Source organism: Corvus kubaryi, unplaced genomic scaffold (assembly GCF_017639235.1).
Source record: "Corvus kubaryi isolate FWS band 111438036 unplaced genomic scaffold, C.kubaryi_AGA036_p1.0 37398, whole genome shotgun sequence".
Lineage (NCBI taxonomy): Eukaryota > Metazoa > Chordata > Aves > Passeriformes > Corvidae > Corvus > Corvus kubaryi.
This window is the reverse complement of record NW_024581137.1, coordinates 26917151-26935619: the sequence shown is the minus strand read 5'-3', so window position 1 is coordinate 26935619 and position 18469 is coordinate 26917151. Positions and strand designations below refer to the sequence as shown.

Sequence of the window (18469 nt, the reverse complement as noted above, 5' to 3'; positions counted from 1 at the left end):
CTTAGAACAAACTTTCAAAGTATAAATTGATGCACACTGTAGCCAAGACAGCACAGATACCAATGCTCGCTTTGATGCTCTAGTCATTATTTCACTAGTACACTTTGTTGAACTGATGGAATACCAGCAAGAAGAGCACTCAAGTGCTGGCCCTTACTAATGGCAATTCCACGTGGCCTTAAACTGATTAAGTGACCTAAATCAGATGAGATATAGCACCTTCACCAGAGGAGTGCTAGAATGCATGGGGTTTGCACTACCAGCACCAAATAGCTTCCCTTCCTTTCTCTTGCCCTGTCAAAACCCAAAAGTCATCAAAAGTGACCACTCTGCTGTTTGACTTGTAATTTTTATGCTGAATGTCAATAGATGCAGAAATTTCTTTCTTAAATGCCATTGCTTCTCCTATAATCCTGTTACTTGCAAAGGGAAACAAATTTGGTGTATGGTTTTCAAACATTATTTTCACTTTTTTTAGTAATTTTCTCTGAAGAATTCTCCTCCAAAAGTTTAATCCTATTCAATTACACAAAAATTTTGTGGTGAGAACAGCAACAAATGATATTATTTCATAGCTGTACTTTCAGAAAAATGTTACATCTTATTTAGAAGACCTGCACATTGTCCCCTCCAAAACTTTTATACCCTTGAAATATAGAATGCACCATCCTTCAGCTGGTGCATAGAACTAAAGAGACACACCTTGCATGCACACCCAATATTTTTAACATAAAGGTGTGATCTAAAAACTGGTTACCAAAAAAAAAAAAATTAGCTTTTTAGTTGACATGTTTTAAGAAGTTACATTTATACAGTAATAACAACCATAGAGATTTTTCTTTTTTTCTTTTTTTTTTTTTTTTGAAGCAGTAAGTTTGGTCAGGGTAAGTATATCTACACTAGTAAATCCCCATGCACAATAAATAATTTGCACTGCCATAGTTAAAGCATCACAGATTGTGTGCAACGAGTCCTTTGCAATATTTTATATTTACTTAATACAAATGCTGTTAATTATATCTTGCATTAAACTTCATTTTTAAGAATTACCAAAACAATCTTCTGTGCTTTTGTCATAGCAGCTTTGATTAGTGCACACGGGCTTACATAGTATAATATATGAAAGCAATCCCTGAGCTTTCATACCAGGGCTTGATTAAAGCCTTAGAGTATCATTTCATTCTGTTCAACTGGAAAAGTCAACAACTAAAATTCAATTGTTCACTGACTTTAAATTATGCAACATTTCAATCTACAATTTCTTTCAAAGGCAAGTTATGCTGAAAAATTGCTTGTGTATAAGAGGTGTAATTGTATTTTCTTTAGTAACCTTTACAGTAAATATATTATAATCTCCTCCATGTTAGTAATACTATTAAAAAAATCTGCCCTGACTTTAAGGAGTGGTATATAGAGCAATTATAGGATAAATACTATCACCTTTTAAATAATTTCATTATTTTTAATTTCTTTTTCACAGAAAACAGAATATAGCACATGTTTTGAGGATGAATATCACAGATAGCACTGATTTTTTCACTGTCATTGTAGATTTGAATACACTGCCATGACCAGAGAACAAAAAATAGTTTACATTTCTGCACTGGAAAGTGCACTCTTTACATAGCATTTAACATTGACATTATTTTAGTTCACTTCATATTAAACTAAGCAAAATTATAATTTTGGATTAGTTACTTTTAAAGCAGAGAAAAGCATATGTCATGCCACAGCTAACCAGTTAAATCATAAGTATAATTTATAAGTGAATCATCATTAACATCAAGATTATTTGCATTTAGTAAGTTGCAGTTTTCAAAGACATGGCATTTTGCTGGGTATTTAAATCAAGATTATTAACAAAGTTCATATGAATGAAGATGATAATTTTGACCACATTTAATAAATTATTTAGCAGATAATTAGTTTGAATTTAGTTTGTATACAGATGTGCAAGCTTATTATCACACCAAGAAAGTAATTACTATCTTATTTTTACAGTCACATGGTATTGATTTATAAACAGAGATACCTAAATTAGGTGGTACTTGCCCCCACTAATAGATCAAGTTGCTTTTACCTGAGAGCACCATTTAGTATAGTTTAAATATGCCTTTCAAAGCTTCTAAATTCAGCCATTCCACCTGCATATAGATATACCAAACAACTGAGGATTTAAAAACATTTTTTTAAAGAGCTAGAGAAAGTTAAAATAGCAAATTAAAAAAATGAAAAGGCGTAAGGAAGACTGTGGTGCTGTAAGACATTTAACCACAGACATAAGTCATCCTTCTTCAGGGGTTACTAACCACTTTTTGCTAACACTACTGCTTTTCTGTCTTCTTTACTCCCCACGATCATCCCCCAAAAATTCAGTTTATTTCAAACCATGCTGGCACCAGCTTCATGTCTAGTACTGGACTAGGCAATGAGACACGACTACCAGTAACAGCCAGAACTGGAGCTACCAAAAGCCTCAAAACAAAGCCATCACTCCCTCCCTCTCCTCCCCCAAACCTCAAAGACATGCTTTAATGCTTCACAACCACATACACGTTATCCACAGAGTGCAAGGGAAGTTCACAGAGATGAATGTTAGAGGGAGAAGAGGTCAGGACGCCTGCTCAGCCCCCCAAACCAGGCCAAGCTCTCCCTCATCTTGTCCCAGTCTCAACAGGTAGGTGATGCACCACAGCCACCTCCAGAAAATTATCACTGCTCAAATGCCATTTCTTACTCTGGAATTTGCAGGCTTTCCTCATGGTAAAACATGACTAAGTTTTGGACAGACTTTTCCATGATTTGCCTTTTTTTCTTTTCCTTTTTCTGCCCTTTTCCCCCAAAGGTACCATCCAAAGTGATACATCCAGTGACAAGTGAGAACTATGTCAAAGAGAAGCTTTCTGAAATACAAAAATCACATGTGATTTCCACCAGCAGTCTCCAGCTAAAAAAGTTAAGATTAGCTTCAACTTCCATTTGAACCATTTTTTGAAGTGCTCCAGCACAAAACGCAACACCGTTACACAGCGGGAGACTGACGTAACCACACGTGTGGTGCTGGATCTGAGCATGCATTCAGAAGTAGCATTTTCATGTTAAGAGGCTGAACTTAGCCTGTGCAAAACCAGTAACAGTCATACAGGGTGGACTGTGTGCATCAGGTGACGTGAGCCCAAGGGCCAGGAAGAAAAGCAATGTACATAAGCTTATTACTTGCCACAGAGGCAGGCAAAACCCAACCGCGGCTAGTGAATGCAATTCTGTGATTTTAGTGAAGCTAGTCAAACACAAATGTAGAGCAATCTTTATAATTTCAAAATTTTAAACTTAGTTAATGACAGGTCTTCAAACTGTTTTCCCAAGACTACTTTCAAGAAAAAAATGGGTTGCTTAAACTACAAATAGGTTAAACACACACTACATACCTAAAAACATAATTCTGCTTGTGCTTTGAGTTCAACTGAACAACTGCCATAAAGCCCAGTTGTACAAAGGGTGTGTACGCCACTTTTATCTAAAGCTTACCATTCTACGTTAAATGCAGAATTTGGGACATATTTACACGCCAACAACCACTTCTTGTTTAAAAGTTGCCAGAGTAAAAGAAGGGGTAGAAATTACATTACTTATAAAAATTCTCTCTCATGTGCATAACAGGAAAAAAAATGAAAACTTCTAAATAGAGGCATATAATTCACTCTAAAAAAATATAATAAGCAGCAACCCAGAGCAAGGCATCAAATAGAACAGGAACTCTCCATCTGCTATTAGGACTCAGACCATCACTGAGAAAAAAACCTTAGAATTTAATAAATAAAGGATCCTCTGCTTTTTGACTATTACAACAATGTGGGGTGTTTGGTTGTTTTGGGGGTGGATTTTTTTTTTTAAAGTATTTTAGCAGAATAAGCATTCTGATGCATCTTCAAATGAACTAGTATTAGCAACACAAGAAAAATCTTACACCACTCCTACTGAGTTCCAGAATTAAACTCTGAAAAGAAATTTAATGATGAGTACACAGTATTTTAAAAAAAACCCAACAATAAGAGCTGTCCATTTCTCATTTATTTCTCATCCTATGTTGAAAATTTCTGTGCAGGTGGAAAATTCATACAATCAGGTAGCAAACAAGTACTGAGATACTGCAGCACTACTCTTGGGTCAATAGTAGTGCCTCCTGATTAGCAATGGCAGTTTTTAACATTTTTGGTTAGCATAACACCAAGTTATACTGCTGCCCACCACCACCACCTAGAACTCACTTAAATAATCTAGCTTCTATTAACACAAACCTCACCGTGTGAGAGCTCTTGCTGCTGATCAGCCCCAGCACCCACTGTCATCAATACCACTAAGAGACACTTAGCATTGAATCCCTCTTGCTCGGCCCTGGTAAATAGCTCCCTCTGTACACCAGAGCACTGGTTTTCCATGAAGGAAGAGTGGTTCATTCAGGAATCCCGTTACCTTGGTAGGAAAGACCCTTGTGCGCTCGACAGCACGGAAGTATATAACTCTAACAAACTGGTACCTCAGTGGCGAGGGGAGCCTGTGCAAGCTGGCTTATTAGCAAAGTCATCTGAAAAATTATTTCTAAATTAGCAGCAACAGTCCAAGACAGACAAGTTATTTTCCCTAGCCATTACCTGCATTAGTTTGCCACCAAAGCTTCACCAGAAAATCATTTAAAGCACGTGTATCAGAATTCATATTAAAAAAGATAAGGTTTACGTTATAAATATAATCTATTGTCATGGATTAAACTACTACCAAAATTCCTCTAGCACCCCACAGATTGTATTTGTCAAGCACTATTTTAAAGAGACACTTTTTTGAAATTTTTACTCTAGCTGTAGGAGGAAAAATTGAACTATTCTTCCATGATAACCATGAAACCACCATCACAAAGAATTTCCCCGACGTGTATAAACTAAATAACCCAGTCTATCACCAAAAATAAGTTTCTGGATAATTTGTTCTGTAATTGTTTTAAAATCACTGTTTAAAAAGGAAAAACAACCAAAGAAACAACTGGTGTCTTTTGCCTTTGCTAGATACAGGCATTCTCCCCATCAAAGCTAGAGACACTTTGCCAACTCTGCTTCCCAAGAGTCTCCCTGCAGCACACCCAGGATTCAGGATTCCCTTTAATGGGAGGGAGGAAGGGGCAGACAGTGTGCAGGATCAGGCCCTAGGATGAAAGCTGTGTGGAGCACCTGCACAGCAAAACTCACCTGAGGTAGGGATTTGCCCACCCCCTCCCTTCTCACAGCCAGCCCTCCCGCCCTGATTATTCCCAGAAAATTAGAGCCCCACCTTGATCAATGCATGACAGATATTTAATGAATAATTCCAAATCCAAGCTCAACAAGCTTTTTACTCCATCTCTGACTGCTCTTTAACATGAAATATCAGGAAAATAAGTAACTGCAAACCCAACTAATAACTTAAGCTTATTAATTTTTTCCAACAGAAATTTTTGTTCATACACGCTAGAGTTCCCTTTATCGGGAATTCTGATTTCTGCACTACAATTTTTAAGGCTCCATTAGGGTGAAGTGAGCTCCATTTTTGAGGGAAAACCTATAGAACCTGTACATTTAACATTTAAAAATAAAAAACAATTTACTCAAACAATAAAGTACTGGTATTTTCAAAGAGGAAAAATGTATTGGATACATGGTGTAGACTACGTATTTTAAAATAACATTCCTAAAGTTCAGCTGAGCATGAAAGTTAATCTTTCAAAAGTGAACATTCAGCTCCAGTTGTGTTCAAGGGTACTGGTACTGGAAAAAAAACAAAAAACAAAACCAAACAAAAAACCTCCCAACCTTACTATTTTTATAAATTCTCCAGATATTTTTAGCTGGTCCTTTCTTGAACTGCAAATTATTTTATGGTAATACAATCTTTTAAAATGCATATGTGGATATATATACACACACAAGAGACACACATATACATACACATTCTCTTTGAAACTACTGATTGGTGAGAAATACTGCAGAGGCTACAGTCACAAAATAATCAAGACACCAAAACATTTAAAATGAAGTAAAGCCCTTCCCAGCTGAAGATCTTCTATTTCAAGACAGTTTCATTTCTGTCCCATACCCAAGAAGAGTCAGATCCCCTCTTTGACTCTATCTGTGCTCTTATCCAAATTTTAACTTAATTAAAAGCACAGAACACCTCATTTTGCACATTAGTGGCAGTTTTCCATTCACTCAGTTTTGCAAAAGGACAGTTTGAGTGGATGCTGATTCCACTGCACCATGAAGAGGCAGGCTATAGGGGAAGCACATGGCTGCTAAGGCTATGTTGAACAGGAGACCTTTCATGCCACAGGTTCCTCTTGTGCCAGCTGTCATAATAATACAAGCCAGCAAAATAACAATTAATATTATAATTTTTCATTTTGAAATCTCAATGAATTTGCAGAAAAAAAATGGAAAACCACCTTTTTTCGCACTATTCTTTTACTGCCATTACACATACAGTATTTTAAGGTTTACTAGGGTCAATATTAGGATAATGCACTTCATTTGCTAAGTATCCCACTGCATATATCAAAATCATCTTCTCTGTTAAATATACTCATCCTTGAAAACACACTCACAAACCAACACTGCAGATCTGGAAAGAAGCAAAACCAGGAGGTAATAACAAAATTACAATTTTTTGATACTTACCACAAACACACAGGAGCTCTCGCTCCCACACAGAAATTTTCAAAGCCAAATTACATATTCCAGTTGATGACAAGGAACAACTGTCACTGAAGTATCCAGATGGATAGACATGCCCAGAAAGGCTGGGTAGCACCAGTAAGCACTGGGCTAACTTATCTCCCCAGCACACCCCAAATACAGACAGCCAGGGAGATTTTTGACTGGCGCATTCAAGATATTTTCCTCATTTGGACAGCAGCGGTAACACTCACCCAGCAAAGATGCAGGATGAAAAGGCAAGCAAGTGCCTACACTTGACATGTCCAGGAAAAAAAAAAAAAAAGGAAAAAGTATGGAAGCCTCAGACTAAAACTATAAAATAATGCTCAAGTATTTCTGATTACATCACATTTCTAGACATAGTAAGGGAAAGTTACGGTTTTATCTTAGTTTTCAACAGTAATTAGCATATAACTTTACATAATTCTATATTCTGCATCATTAGAGATGGAGAATGGAGTAATGGAGTGATGCGGAGATAGACATTTTGTATATGAAAATAAAAGTGCATTAAAAGAGAATCATCTTGAAGCACTCTGGAACCACATAAAGCACCTTGATATTGCTAAATGTATCAAACCTATCCAAACTTTCTAAACCATCCCCCTTTATAAATAAAACATGAAGTTATCATCCATATTTAGTTTTTAGAGCATTCCATTTTTGCACATGTTCTCTATCCATTTACTGATTCTGAATAATCCAATTCCAAGAATAAATTTTACTCTTAATTTACAAGGAAAAAGGTCCTGCTTCAATACTGCCCTGTGCCTATCTCATTGGGCTCATGTAAGGATGAAATCACCAGAAGAAAGTGTCTTCAGCTGTGGTCCATGCCACTATATATTTTTTACCAAAATCCCCGGATGATAAAATGCTAAGAGATAAGGTGACATTAAGAAGAGGAACAGGTTTAAGCAGTGAAGAATCTTTTTTGTGAGGCTCCTAGAAGGACTAGCCCTGTCCGTGGCTAAGTATTAGGTGTATTTTAATGCTGTCTGGGTCACTCTCTCAGAGGCATTATGGGAAGCAACACATTTTCTGTTAGGTAGGTAAATCTTGGGCCATTTAAGAATTTTTCAGGTCAAAACCAAGCATTTGAAGTCCACCCAGTAGCTAGCCAGAAGCCATAAAAGGACTCCAGCGCTGTAGAGTCCTATGCTCTGCACTTAAAAGAGCGACTGAAATGAACACAGCCCCATTTTACAAAAATACCACCTTCAAGGTCTCAAAAATGTGGAAAATGTTATTACCCCATGCTTGAAGGGGGAAAAAGGGAGAAATTTTTTAAAAAATCTTAAACATTTCCTGATCATATTTTTATTACCCTTGAATTACACTTCCAAAATGTTATTTTTTTCCACCCCTTTAAAATTTACCATATCTATGCACAATTTAAACTCCACTACAAGTATATTTCTCAGGGTACCTTCTGTAAAGGGGAGTTAGCAAAATGAGAACAGGACCAACCTTTCAGGACACACATTTACAGCTGTGTTTCATGTGTTCCAGCTGATTTTTAAAAACTGCAGCAAGGGATTTGATTTTTTTTAATTAATGATCAAACAGTATGAGGAGCTATAAAAATTAAATTCCCCACAACGTAACAGTTAATATGGTTGGTGAAGATTATCTGGTTTTGCCATAATGACTCATTGTCTGTATAGGAATAGTCACAACTGGTGTTTCCATTCTTAATTGTAAAATTTCAAGGATTAAAACAAAAAAAAATCTTCTGTTCACATCTGCAAAAACAAATGTGGAAACAGAATAAAAACTTTAAATCACTATGTGAAGTTTTGGCCCTTCACTCTCAAAAACATTCCAAGTTTTCACACAGAAAAGAGAACAATGCAGTTAAGAAATGGCATATTTTCTAACATGTCTTCTTACTTTGAGCATATTTCTACCTACTTGATATTTACAGAAGCAAAGCCAAAAATCAATGCCACTAATATAGTTTTTTATTAATAACTGTGACCATTTCAACCGCCATAAATACTTTCGCCTCACAAAACCATTTCCCACCGTCTTGTGCACACTAGACACAAACCCTCATTATACTGAAAATTAGCAACACAATCCAATTGCCATCTAATGGTCACCCGTGGAACAGAGGTGGCTGCATGAGGGGGACTTGGGGCCTGCTTTCCTCAAACCAACCTTCAGACACCTCAGCATCAGAGGTGAAGCCCAGCTGGCAGGCCATTGCTCTCCCCATAGGGCAGCATGACCCACAGGGTGCACCTTCACTACCCACGTCTCCTGCTCCCTTCCCAAACAAATCCCCCAGAAGAGACACAGTGAATTTATTTTTTCAACAAAGAGCCCTCGAGGTGGGGAAAAAAATAATTAACCTTCCAATTGGAAAAATACCTCATCATTACCACAACTGAGGTGTTTGTGAGCATTTTAGGTACCTGAGGGCCCCAGGAGCAGGTAGCGTGGATCAGGTCTGGGTGGGAAGCCCACCTGGACATGGAAGCTGGGCCGGGAGGCTGCACCAGGCACATCCCCAGGTGCCCAGAGTTAGCGCCTGCCCTCCCCCCACATTGCGCACAAGTGACATCAGGGCCATTTGAATAATCAGATTGCAGCCTACATCGCCTTGTGAGATACCAGCTGCTCTTGGATTGCGGCGAGGTAGTACCCAAAGCCTCGCACCGCAAGTTCCACGTACGCCATGGGCAGCCACCATCCTCTTCCCGCACCGCCCCTTCATGAGGGGAAAACTCATCTAAGTAGTGGATGTGACTAACGGTGCCCTGCCTTCCCTCGCAGAGCGTGACTTGCAGTCAAAATCACTTCACTACGATGCCTCCTCTAACTTTTGCATAAAGAGACCTAAACCCTCAAATATTGCAATAGCCTTCTTCCACACCAAGGGGTCTGAATGCAGAAGTGCTGCATTCCTTTGGCATTCCCTTGAGATTTCAGTAGTAAGTCAGGAATCTACTCCTGAGCTTATTAAATACTTCACACCTCCCCCAAAATAATTCCCCACCCTTCCATCAAGGAAACCTTGACCAGGCCTCTTTTTTCAACCACAGCGTAACCCCTTGTCTGTTTTTCAGATGCTTCCAGGGAAGTGGGAGGGAGAAAGCCACACACAGGCTCTCTCCTTACTTCCTTCCACAGCAGGTAGGAAGGCAATTTTGCAAACCTGGGTGTGCCCACTTCAAATCAGAAGATCCAGCAAGGACTGGAATGCAGTGACTACTGGGCCCAAGAATTTCGCCCTGAATAACAAGCCAGGCACATTCCATGTCTTCTAGATTCAGCTCAACTTTATGACAAACCTAGCTGACACCACCTCTTGACCTTCCTTTATGTGACAAGGATATGGATTACCAAACCCTTACCCTTTCCTCCTGTGCACCTCAGCTGTCTCTGGAGATACCCACAAACTACCTTCGTGGGTGATAATGTACACACTCTGGTTAAAAAAAAAATAAATAAAACAACAGAAACCCCCCTGAAAATGATGTTTAAGGAGCCTGTGAGGAGGGGAACCAGGAGCCTCCGTGAAGCAGCCTCACAGCAGCAGAGGTCAATACAATGTATTGAGTAATTTCGTCGCACTACAAAACAACTTTTGCTCTTATGAAGTAATCATTTAACCAAACTATTAATCGCACACTCATGCTGAAAGACAGACTTGACACATCCACTTTTTTTTTTTAAATGGCGTCACTTCTCTAGCCGTATCTCGAACGCTGGAGTGCACAGGGCTCTCTGGAAAGCGCTCCCCGGCCTTACAGCATGCAAACACACTGGGTGGGCCAGGCCAGCAACACCCCCCACCACACCCCAGCTGCTTCTACACCTTTCGCTCGTGCAAAAAGATACAAAGGCTTCAAATAAGTTACTTCGAAACCACCTTAACCACTTTCGCCAACAATACTCAACATTTGAAAACTGTGCTTTTACATGTAATTAACAACTCTAAATATGAGCCCAGTAAGCAGTGTTTAGAAATACAAGGAAAAAAAAAAAACCCTCAAACTTTTTGACACCCTTGCCCCCCCCCCACAAAAAAAAAATTAGACCTCTATAAAAGGAACAAGAGAGTCACTTTTACATATGGAGGTCACTGAATGAATTTTAAGTGGCTCTCTATATTAGATTTCGGGAGAGGGGGAGCAGAAACAAAGGGGAAGGAAGTACAGTTATGAGAAATACAATTTAATTTTCTGTTAAACAGCAGTATAAATCTGAGCTATATCTAATACATTCCAACATGATAATGCACGATGAAACAGTGTTTTAACAAATGAGGGCTTTGGGAGAAGCAATACGTGTATGCTGATACAATTACATTTGCAGTTTTTTCAATATGCCTATATGTAGGCAACACATGCCTAGAAAAGTGCCTTAAGTTCAGAGCAGAATTCTTTTCAACAAGTTACAGGCAGATAAACGTTTCTGATAATTGTTAATTCACAGACAAATAGGACACAGTACCTAGTACAAAGAATGGACTTTTACACCATTTCAGCTGACAGCTGAAAGAGCAGAAAAACACTTTTAAACACATTAAACAATGATTAAAAAAAAAAGGTTGGGGAAGCACCAGTGATTCTAAATTTACCTTTATGACTGTAATGAATTTCTTTTCAAAAGCACAAACAGATTGCTCTTTGTGCAAGCTTAACATTAATAAGCATGACAGTAAATTTATTTATTAGACTGATAGGAAATTATCGATTTTTATATGTCCCATGGAATTTTCTTCTTAAATCTAAAAGTATATTCCATCTACAACAGTATTTTTCAATCTACAACAGTACAAAATATCTGAAATGTAGACTGCTGTAATTCAAAACTATATACATTGCATATTAAAGGAGAAAGAGCACATACACCACATTAATTTTCAATGAAAAGTATCGCATAAATATAACTATAAAGATTCACATGCAATTAATTTGTCCAGAGAGGGATTCCCCTTTCCCTTAACTAGAACAAAAATCCTCCATACTTTCTCAAGTGAAGCTTTCCTCTAACACTAAACAGATGATCAAACTTCTAATTCTCAAAATACCATGATACAATGTCCATTGAGACAGATAAACCATTTTTTCCAAACAACTATCTCAAAAAGACTGCAATTTTCAAAATAATCCTGAAATAGTAGAAGCCCTTTTAATAAAGTTGCACAGACAGACATACTTCCCAGATTGAATAATGGAGTACAGGAAAAAGCACGCGGAAAGTTTGATCTATTTTTTTTTTTTTTACTCTCTAGTGCATGCCAGGTTTTCTATCGCATAAATATTTGTGAAAGAAGGAGGCTGAATTGCTATAGGCAGCATAAAAATACTACTGCTTTATTCCAAATATTGCTTCTTTACATGAGGCCCGACAAAATTACTGCCTTGCAAAAATTAACTGTGTGTTTAGAAATTAAGGATGCATAAATCCTATCCTTACTGGGAAGGAGTCCTTCTCCTGCTGCTTCTATAGACCAGCTCAAAATAGCGATGATAAAATCCTCTCAAATACAGATGAGACTTCTACTATGTGCCTGTAAAATGCTGCAGACTCCAACATGGCAGGATCAAAAAAATATATCCACCAGTATATTTACAAGGTGCTTTTTGTTGCTGAGGCAGAGCTCACGTGCTTGCCCGTTATACAGCGCACAACACCACATTTTATTTCCTGCTAGCACACAGGTTTTAACTCTTCTCACGGAACTTTAAATTTAAAAATCTACACAATCACTTGCCATCAGACCATAATAATTTGCTTCTTCCATAGGAAGGTGCCTTTTTTTTTTTTTTAATAATAAATTAAATAGTACCACTGCTGCCTGGCCAAGACACTACATTAGAAATACATGGGGTGATTCTAGAAAACCTCTCGGACAGCACTGAGTGCATGCCTGTGGGTTTAAGAAAGCGGTCCATTTATCTACAGGGAAGAGAAACACAAACCTAAGCATTTTTCAAATTGCTTCTCACTGGATAACTAAGGGCAAGGGGCGGTGCGGGGGGGTGGGGGGGGGGGGTGTGGATAAAAATAAATTACCTTTGTCTTTTCGGGACCGAATGTTCAACTTCTATGAGTTTCCCATGCAGCTCCACTTTACCTGCCGAGATAAACAGAAAGGGGAAAATATTCGAGCGCAACTGTGCGTCCCCGTCTCCAGGAGCGGGCTCGCAGGGGTGCGAAGCAGGAAACAGGAGCGCAACACGTTAGCCCATTCATCGGCAGCCCGGGCAGCGGCGGAGCGGGGCCGCGGCGCCCGGGAAGGCGGCACAGCCCGGAGCCGAGCCGCTGCCGCGGGGGAGCCGCGCTGCCCTCGGCGGGGCCCCTTCCCCCGCCCCGCGCTGGAAACAGCCCGCGAAACGTCGTGTGCGGGAGCCGGGCTCGGCCCCGTCTCGGGGAGGGGGAGCGGGGGCTCCACCACCCCCCGCGCCGCCAACTTCGGGCGATTTTCTGCGCGGAAGCGGACGGGAAGGGAGCCGCGAGGAGGCGCGGAGCGCAGCCCGAGCCCATCTCCTCCGAGGCAGCCTCTCCCGGCAGACCTGAACCCATCTCCTCCGAGGCAGCCTCTCCCGGCAGACCTCCGCAAAGCCGCTTCACGCGAAAATAATTTTTTTTTTTTTTTAAGCACACAAAAACAGGATGTCGGGGCCGGGAGCCGGCGCTGCTGGAGGCGGTGATGGGTGCGTGAGAGCAGCGAAGAGAAACCGAAATAAATAGCTGGGCAGCGCGGGGCGGGGGGGCAGGCAGGGCTCCCCCCTCCCAAGTTTGGAGCAATTCGGCGGCTCGCCCCCCAGCTCCGCGGCCTAAGCCAAGCCGAAGGGAGCCTCAGCCCGCTCCGGGGGGAGGCGGCCCCTGCGAGGGGCTGCGGGGGAGTCCAACTGTGCCCGGGGTGGGGGTGTGTGTGCAGCCGCTGCCCCGCGCAGGGCTCCGCGCCCGCAGCCCGCCTCCGCCTCACTGCACTCACCGCCCTCCCCCCCCCAATGCAGCGAGGGCCCCCGGCCGGGCAGGGCTGGCCGTAGGGCTTGGAAAAACATGGGAACCGCCGCGCCGCGGGTCCGTGGGCCCAGGCTCCCGCCCCTCCCCGGCCACTCCCGGGGGGCCGCCGCCGCGTAAGCCCCGCGCAAAGGCTCCGCGGGAAGGCCGGGCGGCTCCGGCCGCGCTCGGAAAACAACAGTTCCCATCTCGCCTGGAGGCGGAGGGAACAGGGACCCCCCCCGGACCCCCTCAGCCCCCCCAGACCGGCGGCGCGGCCCAGGCCGCCGCTGCAGCCGCTCCGCGGCCGCGGAAGAGCGCGAGCGGCGGGAGCCGTCGGGGCTGCGGGGAGAGGGCGGGGGTGGTGGAAGGGGCCGCACACCTGAAAGTGCCTCGATGGCCTTCATGGCCCAGCTCTCGTCGGGGCAGTCCACGAAGGCGTACCCCGTCTTCACCAGGAACTGGCCCGAGAAGGGTATCTTGGAGTCCTTAAAGAGACTTTCCAGGTCGAGAGGGCTGACGTTCTCGCCGAGGTTGCCGATGTAGAGCTTGTTCATCTTCCTGGCGGCTCGGGGAGGCGCGCACCGCGGGCTGCAACCCTCGTCTTGCGAGAGGAGGTGGGGAGGAAGGGGGAAATAAAACAAAATGCGATGGAGGAAGGAGAGAGCGAGAGAGAGAGGACAGGGAGAGGGAAAAAAAAAAATCAGATCTGCAGCTTGTGTCCCTCCCTCTCTCTCTCAAGGGGTAAAAAAAAAAAAAAAAAAAAAAAAAAAAAAAAAAAAAAACCAAAAAAAAAAGCGTGGCCAAACGGGAGCCCTAAGTGCCTGCCGTGCTACCCAGGCGCATGGGGGGCACGGGGGAAACACCCAGCGCCGGGGCCGCGGATGGCGGGCTGAGAAGAGGAAAAGGAGGAGGGGAGGGGAAAAAAAAACTACTTTTTTTGTCTTGCCCCCAAGCCCCTTTGGCAGCAGCAGGCGGACTATGAAAATGTCACACTACGTGCATGCAGGCGCCGCCTCTCCGTATTAAAAAAAAAAAAAAAAAAAAAAAGGGGGAGAGGAGAAGGGGAGGGGGGAGGGAAGGACGGAGAGAGAGAGAAAAAAATTACTTGAATATTCCGGCTTTTTGAATGAGCCACGTGTTCAAACTACAAATCAACTTCTCACGTGAGGAATCCCAGCTCTTCAATTAGCGAGTGGATGGGGCGCACGCACACTCACAGAGGAGGAGGATGGCTGGGGTGAAGGACGGGGAGAGGGGTGGGGGGAGGCTGGACAGGACAGGACAAGTTTAGAGAGGGCCGGAGGGCGGGGGAAAGGGAAACCGGAGTTGGGTGGGCTCCAGTCTGCGCCGCCTCTGCCCTTCCGCCGGGGGAGTCCGCTCTAGGCGCCCCCTCCGCCCAAAAACGGCTGGGCGGCCGCACCTCCCCCCGTGTGAGCGGGGTGTGATCCCGGGGAGGGAGGGGAAAAGGCACCGCAATGCCCGCCCCCCCGCCCCGCTCCTCCCCCGCCGTGCCAGGCGGTGGGGATTATTCATCGGGGTCGTGCCTGGGCGATCCCGCTCCCCGGCACTATGGGTTGGGGGGAGGAGGAAAAGGGAGAGGAAAAAGAGGGGGTGCGATGGCGGGGGGAGGCGGCCGGGGAGAGAGCGGGATCCGCTCCCGCGCAACGCCGCCGCGGCTGCGTGCTGGGGGGCTGTGGGGCGGGGGCGGGGGGTCCCTCTAGCCCCGGAGGAGCCCCATATGGTAATGATCCCGCATTACTCGCGGTGCCCCTTGCGCTGAGTCTTACGGAAAGGAGAAAGAGGGGGAGAGGGAAAAGAAAAAAAAGACAAAGGGGTGGAGGAGAGTTGGGGGATGATGAAGAAGAGAGTCCTGGGGCGAGGGAGCTGCCCGGCCCGGGGAGGGGCGGGGTGGCCGCTCTCCCAGCCCATCTGGGCAATGGTGGACGGCGTGGGGGGAAACGCGAAGGCACCGTTGCCCTCGGCTGGTAACGGCACACAAAGGGATTTGGCGACCCCCCTCTTTTCCTCCCCCCCTCCCCCTGCCCGGTCTAAGGAACCATTCATAATTCTCCACATTCGTACAGATACAATGGTGGGCTTGTGGGGGAGGGGTTTGGGGGTGTGGAGCCTTTCCAGTGCAAACAAAACGTTGCCTGAAGATGAAGAAAGGATACGGAAATGAAAGCCAGCACTGTGTTTAATATAGCGATCTAGTAGGTTTTGTTTAATAATTCAACGCACTTTAGCTGAAGGTTTCATTTATTCCATGGTAGGCTTCTTGTGGTACGTTTTAATAGGTACATCCATGGAAAATGGTTAAATACTTTTATTAGTGAGCAGCGACTGGATTTCCACAAGTCCTGTAGTATGTCTGGAAATCTGTAGTAAAGAGGAACGCTTCCTAATTTTGTGCCTAACTTCTAATAAGTATACAATTAAAGAGGGATGATTTAAATCTCCTTGGAAGCCGTGCTGGGGTCAGGCTTTTGTTACGCACGCTGCGGCCGCCGCAGCTCGGCGATGGTGGTGGTACCCAGCGCTCAGGGGGTGAGTCAGTCGCTGAAGATTTCTCCTGTGGTGGTATGATGATGCAAGGAGACATGGCTCACCATGAGGCTGGAGCCCCAGATCATTGTGAAATTGTCAGGGGCTGGGGGAATGCTGCAGTAAGTTGGAAACACGGCCCTTTTGTTGTGTGCATCCAAGCGGTTGGCTGACCAAAACCCTAATATTTGTAATTTCAACCCATTGTTTAATCTCAGGGTTATTTTAATGAACTTTTAATTGTCAGGTTGTGATTGAGGAAATCGAGTGTTTTGTGTTTCACTAATCAGAATTTAATCACAAGTTCCATTTTGTAGAAAATTAGCAAATAATTATCTTGTGGATAGAGAGAATTTTTTTTCTCCTAGAGATTTAACCTGTTTATGACTTTTTGATGTTGGATGTGGAATTCTTTCCTAAATGAATTTGTATTTCATAACCCCACTCTGTATAGTCTGGTTAAAATAAATAATTTCTTATCTAAGTTAAAAACAGCCCCCTCTAAACAGCTGAATTCTTAGTTAAACTTGTGAAAGGAATTAGTCACTGTTCCTGCAGATTAATTGCATTCTTTATAAATTTGATTTGTACTGCATCTATAAGGCAGTGTGCATGTGCTCATTTCTACATGGTTGGTCTATAGCATTAGCTGGTATTTCCTCTTAAATTGCTAAACAGGGTGCATATATTTCATTTAATATTCTAGTCTGAAAATCTGTTTTGTTAGATTTCTTTAAGAAATGAAGATTGAATGTTCATGATAACACTATGAACCCGTTGTCCAACAACATCATAAACCGTTTTGTAATCAGATGGTTGGGGGGGAAAAAAAACCCCTTAATTATTAGCAATGTCCCCCCCCCCCGCGTTGGGGTGCTCGGAAAACCTCTTGGGAATAAGATGAAATATTTTCTGTAAACCTAAATAATGTATAGCTTTGTTTGTTAAGAAGTGTGGGTTGGTTAGTGGTTTCAAGAGTAATTCCAAATCTTGAATGCCAAAAAAGGCAATTCAACAACAAAAATTAGTTCATGTTGCCTGACAAATCTCCACTTCCCTGCACAGATGAACATAGTTCAGACCAGTTGGGCACTCCCAAATGTTAACGTTATTGAGAATATGGCTTTAAATTTTGAGATGTAATTTATTTTGGCAGTCACAAATCAAATGCGTGAGCACATAACAGAGCATTCTCACATATTAATGTATTTTTTTATTTACCTCTGTAAGAAAAGACATTATAAAATTTTTAATTTTTTTCTGTGTTCCATTTGTTTGTGTTTATTGCCCACAGAAGCCAAGAAGTTAAAATACTTACATAAATATTGCACACAAGGAAGCACAGCCAATCTTTAATTAGCAAGGGCTTTTACGACATTCTGCCGTTTAGAATTAAAACTCAACCATGTGCTTCTCCCCACCTCCGGGTGAGAATCCAAGAGCCTCCGCCGTGTCCGTCCCCCCGTCTTGCACGGCCAGGGGAGGGCAGGGCGCTCCCTCTCTGCCCCCTCCCGAGGCCCGAAGCCCCCCCGCTCCGCTGGGCTCGGCGCATGGTGGGTGGGTAGCACGTCGGACCGCCCGCAGCCCCAGTATTCCCCATTAAATGTCTTTTCTTTTGCTCGGTTGGGTTTTGGGTTTTGTGGGGTTTTCTTAAGACTACAGCCGCCCACGGAAGGCTCCTGCGTGGGCTCGGGGCCGAGGCGCGATGGGCAGCCGGCGCGGGGCGCGGCGGCGGCGGGCGCTCCCCGCGGGCTCCGGGCGGCCGCGGCCACAACGGCGGGGACGCCGCCGCCCCTGCCTCCGCCACGGCGGCGCGGGAGCGGAGCCGCCCGTCCTCGCGGGGCGGACACCCGCGCCGACGGGACGGGACCGGACAACAGCGCTGACCCGCCCGGCTCCCGGCCTGGCGCCGCCGAGCCCCCTGCCTCCCCCATCGGTCCGTCCGTCCCCCTGCCTTCCTGCCTGCCTGCCTTCCCGCCCGCCCTCGCCTCGTCGCCATCCCCGGGGCGCGCAGCCCCCGCGGGCGGCCATAGCCGCTCGTAGTAAAGCGGCGCGGCGGCGCCGCTTCCCATTGGCTGTGCCCTGCGCCTACCAGCACCGCCCGCCGCCGCGGCGCGCCCGCCCATTGGCTCCCGCGCCGGCCCCCGGGGCGCGTGGCGCGAAAGCGGCGGCGGGCGCGGGGGTGGCGGGGGCGGGGAGGGGAGACGGGCGGGGGG

The 18469-nt window shown here is 44.2% G+C and overlaps 1 protein-coding gene across 2 annotated transcripts in view; it reads right to left on the bottom strand.

The window, feature by feature from the left end:
* Nucleotides 1-15070, bottom strand: part of IGF2BP3 (insulin like growth factor 2 mRNA binding protein 3) — a 113215-nt gene extending 98145 nt beyond the window's left edge. The window contains exons 1-3 of one of the 2 annotated variants that reach the window (XM_042043360.1): nucleotides 14815-15070; nucleotides 14089-14310; nucleotides 12774-12834 (exon numbers count right to left, since the gene is read on the bottom strand). In XM_042043360.1, the coding sequence (XP_041899294.1) occupies nucleotides 12774-12834; nucleotides 14089-14263 (236 nt within the window). In that variant the 5' untranslated portion in view covers nucleotides 14264-14310; nucleotides 14815-15070. Of the gene's footprint in view, nucleotides 1-12773; nucleotides 12835-14088; nucleotides 14393-14814 lie in introns of those variants that run through there. The other variant, XM_042043362.1, reaches the window with a different exon arrangement.
* Between the last annotated feature and the right edge of the window lie 3399 nt (nucleotides 15071-18469).